This window comes from Cetorhinus maximus, chromosome 12 (genome assembly GCF_964194155.1).
Source record: "Cetorhinus maximus chromosome 12, sCetMax3.hap1.1, whole genome shotgun sequence".
Lineage (NCBI taxonomy): Eukaryota > Metazoa > Chordata > Chondrichthyes > Lamniformes > Cetorhinidae > Cetorhinus > Cetorhinus maximus.
In genome coordinates, this window is record NC_135890.1 from 116,329,360 (window position 1) to 116,343,916 (window position 14,557).

Sequence of the window (14,557 nt, forward strand, 5' to 3'; positions counted from 1 at the left end):
CATTGAGTTCAACAACTTCAGACCATGAACTCTCTCCTCTATCTATACCCCTTTTTTTTAAATGAAAACAAAAAATGCTGGAAATACTCAGCAGGTCTGGCGACATCTGTGCTACCTACTGATCCACAACATCTACAGGTCTGTAAAAGAGTCATACGGACTCGAAACGTTAACTCTGTCTCTCTCTCTCTCTCCACAGATGTTGTCAGACCTGCTGAGTTTTTCCAGCATGTTTTGTTTTCATTTCAGGTTTCCAGCATCCGCAGTATTTTTCCCCCTTTTATAATCCCTTTTTAAAAATGCATTTTTATCTACTTATTTTTATTCATTTATTCATTGTTTTATCACCTTTTTTTACCCCCTTTTTCATCCCTTTTTCTATCCTTTTTTTCCCCAATCACTGCTCCCTCCCTTCCCCACCCCCAATAGGGTCTCTGTTACTTGTTCCATGTTGTTCTTTCACAGAGTGCTGACCCCTTGTTCTGCTATGAACACATTCTGCTTTCTTACCTTTATGCCACTATCAGCACCTCCTTCAGCCCTTACCACAACCATTAACACTCCCTTTGTCTTTTCGTCCATGTCATCTTTGTCAATCTCTCCTTAGCCCCCATCTATCTCTGGCCTTCTTTCCAACTTCACCTGCTCCGCCCCCTTAAACAGCATAAATTTAATCACATTTCTACTTCTCTGTAGCTCTGAAGAAGAGTCATACGGACTCAAAACGTTAACTCTGTTTCCTTCTCCACAGATGCTGTCAATCCTGCTGAGCTTTTCCAGCATTTTCTGTTTTTATTTGACATAACTTCCTTAGCTTCCAACTTCTGAGGTCAAGATAGAAAGGTTAAGGTTAAACACGGCTGTGATTTCTAATCATGGTCAAGTTAACACCCACAATAACTCGCATTTAACCAAATAAAATGTCATAAGGCCTGCTGCAATGTTCCAGTGAAGCTCAACGCAAACTGGAGGAACAGCACCTCATCTTCAGACTAGGCACTTTACAGCCTTCCGGACTGAATATTGAGTTCAACAACTTTAGATCATGAACTCTCTCCTCCATCCCCACCCCCTTTCCCCAATAATTTATATAGATTTTTCTTTTCCCACCTATTTCCATTATTTTTAAATGTATTTCCATCCATTGTTTTATCTCTACCTTTTAGTCTATTTCGATTCCCCCCCCACACCCACACCCCCACCCCCACTAGGACTATCTGTACCTTGCTCGACCTGCTTTCTACCCTTAATGTCCCCATTAGCACATCTCTTAACTAATATCACCACCTCTTTGTCCTTTTGTCTATGACATCTTTTGGTTATCTCCACCTATCACTGGCCCTCTATCCAGCTCTACCTGTCCCACCGCCTCCTTAAACCAGCTTATATTTCACCTCTTTTCTATTTTTCCTTAGTTCTGATGAGTCATTCGGACTCGAAACGTTAACTGTGTTCCTCTCCGTAGATGCTGTCAGACCTGTTGAGTTTTTCCAGGTATTTTTGTTTTTGTTCTAGATTTCCAGCATCCGCAGTATTTTGCTTTGATCTTTGTCATGAGGTTCCTGTTTGTTTCACATCTTCATGCATTCCCCTTTGGGGAATAGTGGGCAAGTGTTGGAAGGATTAGCAGTCTGACTATCAACCTGTTTGGACCAATGCTTCTTCTGTGGCCAACAAGTCCTGGAGTGGGACTTGAACCCAGAGCTTCAGGAGTGCTAGCTACTGATCCACAAGATCTCCACACTTCAGGCACATCACAGGGGTGATTTTTAAATAACATCTAACACCAACCCATATCAAGAGACATTAAGACAGGTGATCAAAAGCTTGGTCAAAGGTTCCTAAGGAACACTTTATAGAGGTGGGAGAGGGTGGGAATTCCAGAGCTTACGGCTGAGGTAGCATGCTGTCACCGGTGGAGGTTGTAGGGCTGGACGGCATTACAGTAAATAGGCAACAGGAGAACTGTTGTCCAAAGGGACACTGGTTAAGACAGAGATTAGGAGAATTTTTTTTCTCTCTCGTGAGCCTTTGGAACTCTCTTCCTCATAGTGCAGTGGAAGCAGTCTTTGAATATTTTTAAGGCAGAGGCAGATGGATTCTTGATAAGTAAGGGGTGGTGAAAGGTTATCGGGGGGGTCGGCGGGAATGTGGAAGATTACACTCGGATCAGCCATGACCTTTATTGAACGGCGGAGCAGGCGTGAGGGTGAGTGGCCCACCCCTGCTCCTAATTCATATGTATGTTCATTTATATGTTAGGTGAGGTAGCAGAGAAGGTAGCCCTGCATAAGTCAGTATGACCGAGAAAAAAAAGGAGTGGGGGGTGGGGGGGAGTACAGAGGAATAAAGTTTCTTACAGAGACACCCAAAGATCTCCTGCTCTCTGGGGGCATTATCAGCTCATTGCTAACTGCCAACTTTCAACAAGGGAAAAAAAACCTCTGGTCCCTGGGACCTGATCAACAGTTACAGCGCCACAAGTCAGACACAACACCCTGGCCACAGATGCCAACTACATTGCAACCAGAGTCACAACACTGGAACACAATATTTTAGAAATACATATTTTTTTTTTCCCAAAAGAGCATCATCCAGGAGGTTTCCAATTTGGTTTCAATGATCTGGGGCACAGGCACCGACACAAATGGGTCACTATGAGGCCCAGCCTCAGAGACTCTTGTTCCTGTGTGACTGGGATGAACTGACTCCACAGACTGACATTTACCTGAAGTGCACAGCACTGGGACCAGTCAGCAAGGCTGAGCCACATTTATTATTAGCTCCTGTTCCCCACACACACACACATTCTACAGCAACACGTCTCTCACTGGGACAGGGTATTGAGCCCATTTTCATTTTATTTTTTGTATTCACATCAACCCCCCCTACCCACCCCTCACCCCCTACAATAAAAAAGCCAACGTTACTCACCTGCCAGGATGGCTTTGCCAGGGTGGGTGAGCTTGGCTCTGGGAGCTGGAGCTGCAGCTGCGGCCAGGCAGCGGGCTGTGTGTAGCGGGCTCTGTTCAGACATCACTCGCTGCTTGGATGGATGGAGGGGGTGGGGGAGAGAGAAAAGCCCCCGACAAGGGGCTGGGGAACGATGGGCGCTGCCCCCTCCGACTTGGATAGTTTTTTGGGGGTGGGTGAGGTGTTGACCTTGGGTTGGGGCAGTGAGCAGGGATGTGGTGGGAAGAGACGGGACTGACTGCAGCTCTCAGGCTGTTTCCTGGTGCTTTCTCCCTCTCTCTCTGTCTCTGTCTGACTAAGGGGTGTGTTTGTGTCTCTGATCCTCTCCCTGCGCAGGGCGGAGACTTCAGCACCTCATCTGGCGTCACATCCTCAGCATCTGGCGCTTTGCCCAGAACAGAACAGAGCAGAGCTCAGTGTAGCATCTGATACAGGACAACATATAGCAGCACAGAACACAGCACAGACCGGTGCACAGTACAGGACAGAACAAACTTCTGTATAGGACAGGGCAGAACACAGTATAGGATAGGGCAGAGCACAGTGTAGGACAGGGCAGATCACAGTATAGGACAGGGCAGAGCACAGTATAGGACAGGGCAGATCACAGTATAGGACAGGGCAGAACACAGTATAGGACAGGGCAGATCACAGTATAGGACAGGGCAGAACACAGTATAGGACAGGGCAGATCACAGTATAGGACAGGGCAGAGCACAGTATAGGACAGGGCAGAACACAGTATAGGACAGGGCAGAGCACAGTATAGGACAGGGCAGATCACAGTATAGGACAGGGCAGAGCACAGTATAGGACAGGGCAGATCACAGTATAGGACAGGGCAGAGCACAGTATAGGACAGGGCAGAACACAGTATAGGACAGGGCAGAGCACAGTATAGGACAGAGCAGAGTATAGGACAGAGCAGAACACAGTATAGGAAAGGGCAGAGCACAGTATAGGAAAGGGCAGAGTATAGGACAGAGCAGGATACAGTATAGGAAAGAGAGTATAGGACAGGGCAGAGCACAGTATAGGACAGGGCAGAATACTGTATAGGAAAGGGAAGAGTACACTATAGAATGGGCAGAGCACAGTATAGGAAAGTCTTCCAACTACCCTGCCACAAACCAGCGTCCACTGAAGACGCTGAATCCTTGAAAGTGTGCCAGGCTGATCTAGCACATGCATATTGCGGGATTCTGAACGACCTGTCAGACTTCCACAACACGGAAGTGTTACAGCGCTGTGAGGCCCTAAGACAAACCCGGACATACACATCAGTAAACCTGACAAAGGGATGGGAATAGTCATCCTTAACAAGCGTAACTAAAACAAAATGCACACCACTCTTAACGACAGGTCCAAATTCATATCCATTGGACCTGCCATTCAACATCACCGGACAGCCTTGCTCGAAAGTAAGATAAAAAACGCTTGCTGGACTTGTGTAAGAGCTGCATGTTATATGTAACAGGGTTCATCCTTACGGCTTGCTACGTCCATGTATGTATGGGCTGCCCAAGACACACAAAAGTGACGTTCCTCTATGCCCCTTTATCTTATCTATGACTGGTTCTGCACAACATGAATTGGCCTAATGGGTGGGTGAATTGTTACAACCAGTTTTGACCAAGTTTTCCACATACACGGTGAAGGAGTCCTTCACATTTGCGAAGACCATACAGACTTGCATATTGACAGCAATGCTGTGTCCAAGTGCTCATTTGACGTTGCTAGTCTATTCACCAATGTTCCACTTAAGGAAGCCATAGATATCTGCACTGCAGCACAATGTCATGGAGACCTAGACCCACCACCATTGCGTGAATCAGTATTCATCGAATTTATAAACCTGGCGACTCGCACAGCTGAGTTCAGTTTTAACGGCACCATGTATGCCCAAATAGATGGCGTTGCCATGGGATCCCCTCTAGGCCCAGCTCCCGTAAACATCTTTGTTGGCTTCCACGAGAAACGTGTCTCTGATGGAATGATACCTTACCTCCTACCCCTCGCATATTTCCAATATGTGGATGATACGTTTGCTATATTTAAATCCACAGATGCATGTAATAATTTCCTTACATATCTTAATGGGCTCCATCCTGCGCTCAAATTCACCTTTAAAATGGAGCAGTCAAATGAACTCCATTACCTTAACGTACTAGTTGAGAAATCTGCCAAGTGGTTCTCTACCACAGTGTACTGCAAGCCTACCTTTACTGGTCAATATACATGTTGTGATTCTTACAGTCCCACATGCTAAAAGAATGGTCTTATTGGCAACCTGGTAAATAGGGCCTGAGCCATTTTCTCACCATACAAGCTTGATGCTGAAATAGGGCACATCAAAGACACCCTGCGGGATAATGGCTCCCCTGTTCAGGTCATTGCACACTGTGTATCGCACAAACTCACAAACGGGCCTAAGGCCGTCACTTTTGGCCATGAAAAGTGCCCAGTCTACCTCAGATTACCCTGGAAGGGCAAGGTGTCTCAAAAATTTAAGCTACAGGTGAAGCTAGCTGTTTCACGCTGTTACTATGCAGTAGCAACACGAGTGGTATTCGCCACTAGCAGCAGGATGTTGTTGTCAAGCCAAAAAACATTCTATCTCTCACACAAATGAGTAATGTGGTATGTGAATTTTGGTGCCAGTGTGATGACAGGTGTGTGGGCCGTAAGTCCCAAAGACGGGCGGATTGTATTAAACAGCATGTCCCAGCTGCTGTTCGCAACAGGCAGTATACAGACTGTACCCAACCAGCCTGTCCTTGCAAAGCTCAAAGCACAGTGTCCAACATTAGATGTGATTCCGTGATTGGATAACATTTGCTAAATAATCATCAGTGTGCTAAGAATTACACTGACAGCCAGTTTAAGATTGTCAGTTGGGCTCGCAATGTGGCATATTTGCCTGTACTGGAAGCTACATATATTAATACACAGGCCCTGTTCTTTACAGACAGAAAGAACATGTGCACTCTTTGTGCCTGTTTCAGCTAAACAAGATGTGACAGCCATTCACTGGCTCATTAGTCAGGGTAATGCCTTGACCAATCAGGGTCAAGCTGCCTGGTTTAAATTTCAAACATGGCAGTTAACTATTAGTCAACATCAGTGGTGCATTCCCCATGGCAACGTCACTTGCCAAGCAATCAGTAATCTCTTCACATCCAGTATGAATTGTTGTTTTCCCCCTTATATTGTTCTTCTTGTGAGTGTCCTGATGAGTTCAAGACGAAAAGCTTAGACATGTCTCTTTTTTCAGGGCACAGTATAGGACAGAGCAGAGCAGAGGACAGCATATAACACAGCACAGGACATAGCACAACATGGTATAGGACATAGCGCAGAGCACAATATAGTATATGATATAACAGCATAGGACATAGCATAGAGCTGAGTACAGGATAGCACATAACAGTATAATCCAGGAAATTACAGGCTGGTGAGCCTTACGTCAGTGGTAGGGAAATTATTGGAGAAAATTCTTCGTGACAGGATTTACTACCATTTGGAAGCAAATGGGTGTATTAGTGAGAGGCAGCATGGTTTTGTGAAGGGGAGGTCATGTCTCACTAACTTGACCGAGTTTTTCGAGGAAGTGACAAAGATGATCGACGATGGAAGGGCAGTGGATGTTATCTACATGGATTTCAGTAAGGCCTTTGACAAGGTCCCTCATGGCAGACTGGTACAGAAGGTAAAGTCGCACGGGATCAGAGGTGAGCTGGCAAGATGGATACAGAATTGGCTTGGTCATAGAAGACAGAGGGTAGCAGCTTTTCTGAATGGAGAGCTGTGACTAGTGGAGTTCCACAGGGATCAGTGCTGGGACCTTTGCTGTTTGTGGTATACATAAATGATTTGGAGGAAAATGTAACTGGGCTAATTAGTAAGTTTGCAGATGACACTAAAGTTGGAGGAGTTGCAGATAGTGAAGAGGATTGTCAAAGGATACAACAGGATATAGGTTGGTTGGAGACTTGGACGGAGAAATGGCAGATGGAGTTTAATCCGGACAAATGCGAGGTAATGCATTTTGGAAGGTCTAACACAGGCAGGAATTATACAGTAAATGGCAGAACCCTTAAGTGCATCGATGGGCAGAGGGATCTGGGTGTACAGGTCCACAGGTCACTGAAAGTGGCAACGCAGGTGGATAAGGTAGTCAGGAAGGCATATGGCATGCTTGCCTTCATTGGCAGGGTATTGAGTATAAAAGCTGGGAAGTCATGCTGCAGCTGTATAGAACCTTGGTTAGGCCACACTTGGAATATTGCATGCAATTCTGGTCACCACATTACCAGAAGGATATGGAGGCATTGGAGAGGGTGCAGAGGAGGTTTACCAGGATGCTGCCTGGTCTGGAGGTTACTAGCTATGAGGAGAGGTTGGAGAAACTCGGATTGTTCTCACTAGAGCGACGGAGATTGAGGGGCCACTTGATAGAAGTTTACAAAATTATGAGTGGCATGGACAGAGTAGATAGTCAGAAGCTTTTTCCCAGGGTGGAAGAGTCAATTACTAGGGGACATAGAATTAAGGTGAGAGGAGAAAACTATAAAGGTGAAGTGCGGGGCAAGTTTTTTACGCAGAGGGTAGTGAGTGTCTGGAATTCGCTGCCAGAGGAGGTGGTGGAAGCAGATACAATAGTGGTGTTTAAGAGGCAGCTTGACAAATACATGAATAGGATGGGAATAGAGGGATACGGACCCCGGAAGTGCAAAATGTTTTAGTTGACGGGCAATATGATGGGCGCAGGCTTGGAGGGCCGAAGGGCCTGTTCCTGGGCTGTACTTTTCTTTGTTCTTTGTTCTTTGTATAGGACACAGCAGAAGGCACCACACTTTAGTGAGGATGTGAAGGCATTAGAGAGGGCGCAGGAAAGATTTACAAAGATGGTTCCCGGGATGAGGGACTTCAGCTATGTGGGGTAACTGGGGCTGCTCTCCTTAGAGAAGGCTGAAAGGAAATCTGATAGAGGCATCCAAAATCTTGAGGGGTCTGGACAAGAAGATATCCAGATAGGGAGAATCTGTTCCCATTGGTGGAAGGATCAAGAACCAGAGGACAGGGTTTTAAGATAATTGGCAAAAGAAACAATGGCAACACGAGAAGACAAGAAATTGGAGCAGGAGTAGACCACACAGCCGAGTGAGCCTGCTCCAGCATTCATCGTGATCATGGCTGATCTTCAGCTTCCATGTTCCCGCCCACTCCTCATATTCCTTAATTCCCCGAGAGACCAAAAATCTGCCTATCCCAGCCTTAGGTGCACTCAACAATGGGGCAACCACAACCTTCTGGGATTGAGAATTTCAAAGATTCACAACAAAGTTTCACTCATGAGCAAAAATGTTTTCCACAGCAAGTGGTTAGGCTCTGGAATGCACTGCCTGAGGGTATGGTGGAGGCAGTGTCAATCCTGTCCATCCGATTATCGGAAGAGAAAAAAATCTGCAGGGCCGCGGGGATCAGGCAGCGGAATGGGACTAGGTGAGTTGGTCTAGAGAGCTGACACGGGTATGATGGGCCAAATAGCCTCATTCTGTGCTGTAACCATTTCTATGATTCTAGGATAGCACAGGACAGTGTAGCATGGCACATCAAGCAGGGCAGTGTAACACAGTATAGAACATATTGCAGCACAGCACAAGGATGGGTAATAAATGCTGGCTTTGCCAGCGACACTCAGATCCTTAGAACAAATAAAATAAGCACAGTAGAGGACAGCAACACTCCTCCGCACCCCACCTGACCCACCCAGCACCAAAACTCCCATCCACAAACACAGGGCAACCTTTCTTAAAGGCACAGCAAACCTGCTCCACAAACACATTGGGCAGAATTGTACGAGTCAGCGAGCGGGGGCGGGGCCCACTCGCCTACACGTAAAATGATGCCCCGAGGTCACCGCGCCCCATTTAAATTTTCAGGAAGGTGGGGGCGCAGCCAAATCAGCTGCGGGCCCACCGACCTGTCAATGACCAATTGAGGCCATTGACAGAGTCAATTAAGTAATTAAAGGACCTGCCCGTCCAACTTTAAGGTTGGCGGGCAGGCCAGGAGCCCCAGTGGGAACTAGAAAAAACATGAAACCTCATCCACCGGCGGGTTGAGGTTTCATGTAGGCTTTAAAAGTTTTTAATAAAGATTTTGTAAAAATTATGGACATGTCCCAACTCATGTGACATGAGGGGACATGTAAGGGAAATTTTACTTTTCTATTTTTATCTTCTTTACATGTACAGCCGGTCTCCCTGAGGCAGCACTTAGCCTCAGGGAGATGAGTGCGCTCTTTCCTGCGCATGCGCTAAAGAGCACACTCTCAATTGTGGGATTCTCCCCCTGCCCACACAGGGAGCGCATAGCACTTCTGTACAGACATCACACTGGGCGGGCCTTAATTGGCCCGCCCACGTAAAATGGCGGCACGCCTCCGATTGGGGGCGCCGATTGGAAGCGCGCCCATACGTGCCCGCCCATCAACTTCCCCCGCCATAGGGGGAAAATTCAGCCCATTGAGCCAATTGTGCCAATTTATTATTGAGAAACCCAAGGGAAAGACCAACACCTAAAGAAGTTAACAAAGAAGTGACAAAGAATTGTTAAAATGCAGTTTAAGTATCGGAAACAATCTGGCTTTATAGAGCACCATTAATGACATCAGGAAATCTGAATGTGCTCGATAGTCAGAGAGTTGCACCCTTCCTGCAGGGTGTACTGTGCGCAGCAGTGTAAAATGGGAACACTATGACTTGCACATTCCCTTCAAGTCACACATCATTCTGACTTGGACATATAACAGCCATTCTTTTGCAGTTGCTGTGTCAAAATCCTGGAACCCCTGCCCAAAAAACACTGCGGGTGCAGCTACACCACATGGCAATGGTTCAAGCAGACGGCTTTCCACCATCTTTGTTAGGGCATTTAGGGAGGGGCAATAAATCTGACCTTGCTACTGTTATGGCACAGCAGATGATAAATGCCGAGCTGTTCAAATCCCACTGGGAAACTTGAAACAACTGCCACGACTGTTTTGCAATTTGTATTTTATTTCAAGATGCGTGCCTTGAATTCAGTAGCAATAAACCCACCGAGTCTTTTTTTTTACAAAACTAAATTAAATATTTACTAATAGAAGAAAAGATTTTAAGCACATACATCGGCCTAAAAATTACTACGATAATAACTCCTAAATCCCCCAATTAATCTGACTCCCAGTTACACCTCCATTAAGGCAACAGTAAAAACAAATAAATTTCAAGAGACCCAGGACCCAGCACACCTACCCTGGACAGTGACATTCACAGTGAGTTTTCCCAGCTTCAGCTCCCATAGACAAAAATTTGATGCATAGATAGGGGGGGCATTGTTGTCCTCTACTGTGCTTGTTCTAGGGATCTGAGTGTCGCTGGCAAAGCCAGCATTTATTACCCATCCTTGTGCTGTGCTGCAATATGTTCTATACTGTGTTATGCTGCCCTGCTTGATGTGCCATGCTACACTGTCCTGTGCTATCCTAGAATCATAGAAATGGTTACAGCACAGAATGAGGCTATTTGGCCCATCATACCTGTGTCAGCTCTCTATAGACCAACTCGCCTAGTCCCATTCCGCTGCCTGATCCCCGCGGCCCTGCAGATTTTTCCTCTTCCGATAATCGGATGGACAGGATTGACTCTGCCTCCACCACGCCCTCAGGCAGTGCATTCCAGAGCCTAACCACTTGCTGTGGAAAACATTTTTCCTCATGAGTAAAACTTGGTCGTGAATCTTTGGAATCCTCAACCCCAGAGGGTTGTGGATCCTCCACCACTGAATACATTAAAGGCCGGGGTGTGGAGATTTTTGGTCTCTCGGGGAAGTGAGAGATATAGGGAGCAGATGGGAATTGGAAGCTGAAGTTCAGCCAAAGGCATAATGAATGGTGGAGCAGGCTCGATTGGCCATGTGGTCTACTCCTGCTCCAATTTCTGTGTTCCTGTTGGGCAGAGCACCAGAAGAAAACCCCTGCTTCTCTCCAACACAGCTCACGGGACCTTTCTCATCCCTGCCCAGGGTGTCGACGTGCTGCGGCTCCACAGTCACTCTCCAACAACTCACCCAAGGGCCCCATTGTTCAGGTCCAGACAGCAAAGCCCAGATAATCGGAGAGGCCTCTCTTCAACACTGGCATTAAAGGAAAATAAACCCCCTTAGAAAGGCAGGTTAGACGGTTGTCAGACTATTAATGTTGTCCGAGACCAACCCCGATCCTTCCCCCAAACAACAGCTCACATCTGGCAGATTCACTGGACACTGCATCCCTGCTCACACCAAATGTGGTGCCCCCACTTCCACCCAAACTGAGGTTAACGAACTCAGTATCATTATGCCATGTCCTTAATAACAGGGGGGGGGGAAAAAAATCAAGTCTACCTATACCAATCCCTTTTTTTTTGTCAGGCCTGTACTTGACCCTTCCTTCCACCTCCTGTCCCATCCCTACCCTCTACCCACCCCTGGGAGAGGCTAAAAACGGCAAAGGCAATTTAGGAACCTGCGTTAAACATTCCTTATCAACCTCGCAAGGGGTGGCCATACAGACCAAGGAGGCCAACCAATTGTCACTTCCTGCAATCTTACCTGTTCTCTACCACCATCGCACCTCTCCAAAATGCATGTTACCCCTTCTCAAGGGCTGCAAGGCTATTGGCCAATCACACGCTTTGAAAATATAAAAATTCTGTATACCCAAGCTCACTATCTCAATTTGAATGGATGCTCCTTACCCCCCAACCCCATCACCTCAACCGGTTTGTATTTGATTATTTTATAGTGCATGAAGCCCTTTATCCCAGTCCACACCTTTTCCAAATTTAAGCCATAGCGCCCTCCTCCACAGCTAAATACATACAGGCCAATAATCATCCTTGTTTCCCTTCTTTCCACTGTGGCTACGGCTAAAGGTCCTTAAGGGAGAACAATAATCGAGTCAAATTCTCACCAAAGCCTTACATGTCATCATGATCCTAGTCTTATGCTGAAAGGCCAGGAAACACAAACCCCAGGAACTTCTGCATTGTAGCGTCAGCCTCTTGACTTAACCTTTAGTGAGTAAACAGTGACAACTCTAAAGTTTCTCTTCCCCCCGCCCCCGTCATCCTCAGTCAACATCCACTCTTGCTCGGTTCTGTGTCAGTATTAAAAATACCAATGTGTGTAATTACATTGAAGCACATTTGCCAGTCTTGGGCCAGTCATCCAAGTCCAGTTGTAACAAGTTTCCTTCTTAAGTCCTTCACCCAACAGACAGCTGCAATTCAGTGACAGCTGCAAGTTTAATTTCTTTACTATCCATAGTTCTGCTCCAGGCCATTAACAAACAAAAGGGAATCTAACGTGGAATCCTGGGAAACCAACTGATGTTAAAGTAATGGGGTTATAGAGATTACATCTTTCTCGCTTTTTCTAAAATGGGATCTACATTGGCCCTTCATTCATACAGAGCTACAGCCTCAATATATTCCTCCCTCAGGATCCTGGGATGTATCCCACGGGGACCTGGCTTAGGCCCAACAAACCTAGCCAAAAAATGATTTCATTCATGAAAAATGATTTCATCCATAATATCCCCCATCTCACTCTCGAACATTTTGTGATTCACCTCATTTTCTTTAGCAAAATATTTGTTCAATACCTCCACCATAACCAGACCCTGAAAGGCCTCTATCCTCCTAGACCAACTAACACCCTGCTTTAGGGAGCAGTCTAGGACATGTTTTAGGAATCCATTTCTCCGTTCTCCATTTGCTTCCTCTCCGTCCTAATAAGTAGATAATTAAAGCCATGGGACAATTTTGTTATTCTTCCTTAACTCTCTAATCTGATTACTGATGTCATCTCTCATCTCCCTCCCACAGTTTGGCAACCAATGCAACAAGTCATTTTTAAACTTTGAACTCCAAACATATTAACTCTGCCTTTCCCCGTCAATCCTCTGTGCAGTTATGATTTCCCTCTTTCATCACTATTATTAGTCTGTCTCCTCTGCTCATCTTTTCTATCCCTCATCATTATATTACACCCAGCCTGCCAGTTTCCATTCTTGTCCACTTTACAGACAAGCTCCTGTTGGTCTAGACAATCCCATAAATTAGTGGCTTCCAATCTCCCAGTTTATTTACGAAAAACTGCATCAAATGCATCTTGACTTTTCTGAAACTAGCCCTTCCCCATTTTTTTTTGGTCTTCCCTTCATTTGCCCTCTGTTTATAACCAGTTACATCAATTTTTATGTCTGTGTGTGAAGCAAATGTGCTGCCGCACTGTGCCTGCTCATTATGACTGCTATTAATATGTCCCTCCCAAAAGATTACATAACTACTGCGGAGGGGCAGGAAATGTTACCGCAGGATGCTCCAGACACCACAGTGTGTGTGTGGGAAGGATTGCTAGAGCAGCTTTGACTAACAAGGGAGTCAAAGGGTATTGGGGGCTGGAAAGTGGAGCTGAGGCCACAATCAGATCAGCCATTATCTTATCAAATGGCGGAGCAAGCTCGAAGGGCCGAATGGCCTACTCCTGCTCCTCATTCGTATGCTCGGATGAAGTTAATATGGTTGGAGCTTGTAGTAATTATAGTTCTGATAAATGTAGGACTGTAGCTTTAAGAATAATCCTGCGCTGTAAATCACATGATCTGTGTCAACCAATATGTCAGGAGGGAGGGGAGCCTCTAGTGGGGAGTTCTTCTTTAGTTATGGAGTTTGATGCACGCGTTTAGTTGCTGCTGCAGTCTTGTAAATAAAGTTAAATGTGTCCACCAAGGAAAGTTGTCTGAAGATCGACTCTGTAACAAGCTGGAGGTGAGGATAAATCAGATTCGGTGCTCTACTTCGCCCAGCGATTGTGAGTATCTAAGTTCATTAATAAGAAAAAAAGATATACTCATCCGAGATGCCACAGTTTGACAAAATCGATCCTTTTGATTACTGGTCTCAATAAATAGGATGTCTTGCATTCTACTTTCAAGACAATGAAATCACGGGGGAGGAAAAGAGGAGAGCGATTCTCCAGGGTATTTGTGGAAGCAAGACCTACAGTTTAATTCAAAGCATGGCGGCCCCCAGTGCCCCAGATTCGAAGGCTTTCAGTGAATTAGGAGACTTTGTTAAGGGACATTTTCAACCCAAGCCCTTAGTCACAATGCAGAGGTTCAGGTTCAATTCATGGGACAGAAATCCTTGGGAGACAATTGTTTTCTACGTGGTGAAATTAAAACAACTAATGGAATATTGTGATTTCGGTGAAACCCTGAATGACATGCTCAGGGATTGTTTAGTATGTGGCGTGCAGGAAGACACTATTCAACAAAGATTGCTGGCTGAAGTGAATCTTGATTTTAAGAAAGCGTTAGAAATAGCGATGGAAAGCATTGTAAGGGATTCACAAGCAATTCAAGGGGTGTAAAATGGTGCCATCCTCCTAGTCGGTTGGGAACAGTCAGCCGAAAGTGGCGCGAAAAGCCAGGACTCACCTCGAAGGGGGAAACAGCCCCCGCTAACCGAGAAATGGGAGGGAACAGCTTAGC

The 14,557-nt window shown here is 45.9% G+C and overlaps 1 protein-coding gene across 1 annotated transcript in view; it reads right to left on the reverse strand.

Moving 5' to 3' along the window:
* LOC144688016 (tricarboxylate transport protein B, mitochondrial) overlaps window positions 1–3,038 on the reverse strand; it is a 37,276-nt gene extending 34,238 nt beyond the window's left edge. Inside the window, exon 1 of the mRNA XM_078554668.1 lies at window positions 2,935–3,038. Coding sequence (XP_078410794.1) covers window positions 2,935–3,037 — 103 coding nt within the window. The 5' untranslated portion in view covers window position 3,038. The remainder of the gene's footprint in view (window positions 1–2,934) is intronic.
* Between the last annotated feature and the right edge of the window lie 11,519 nt (window positions 3,039–14,557).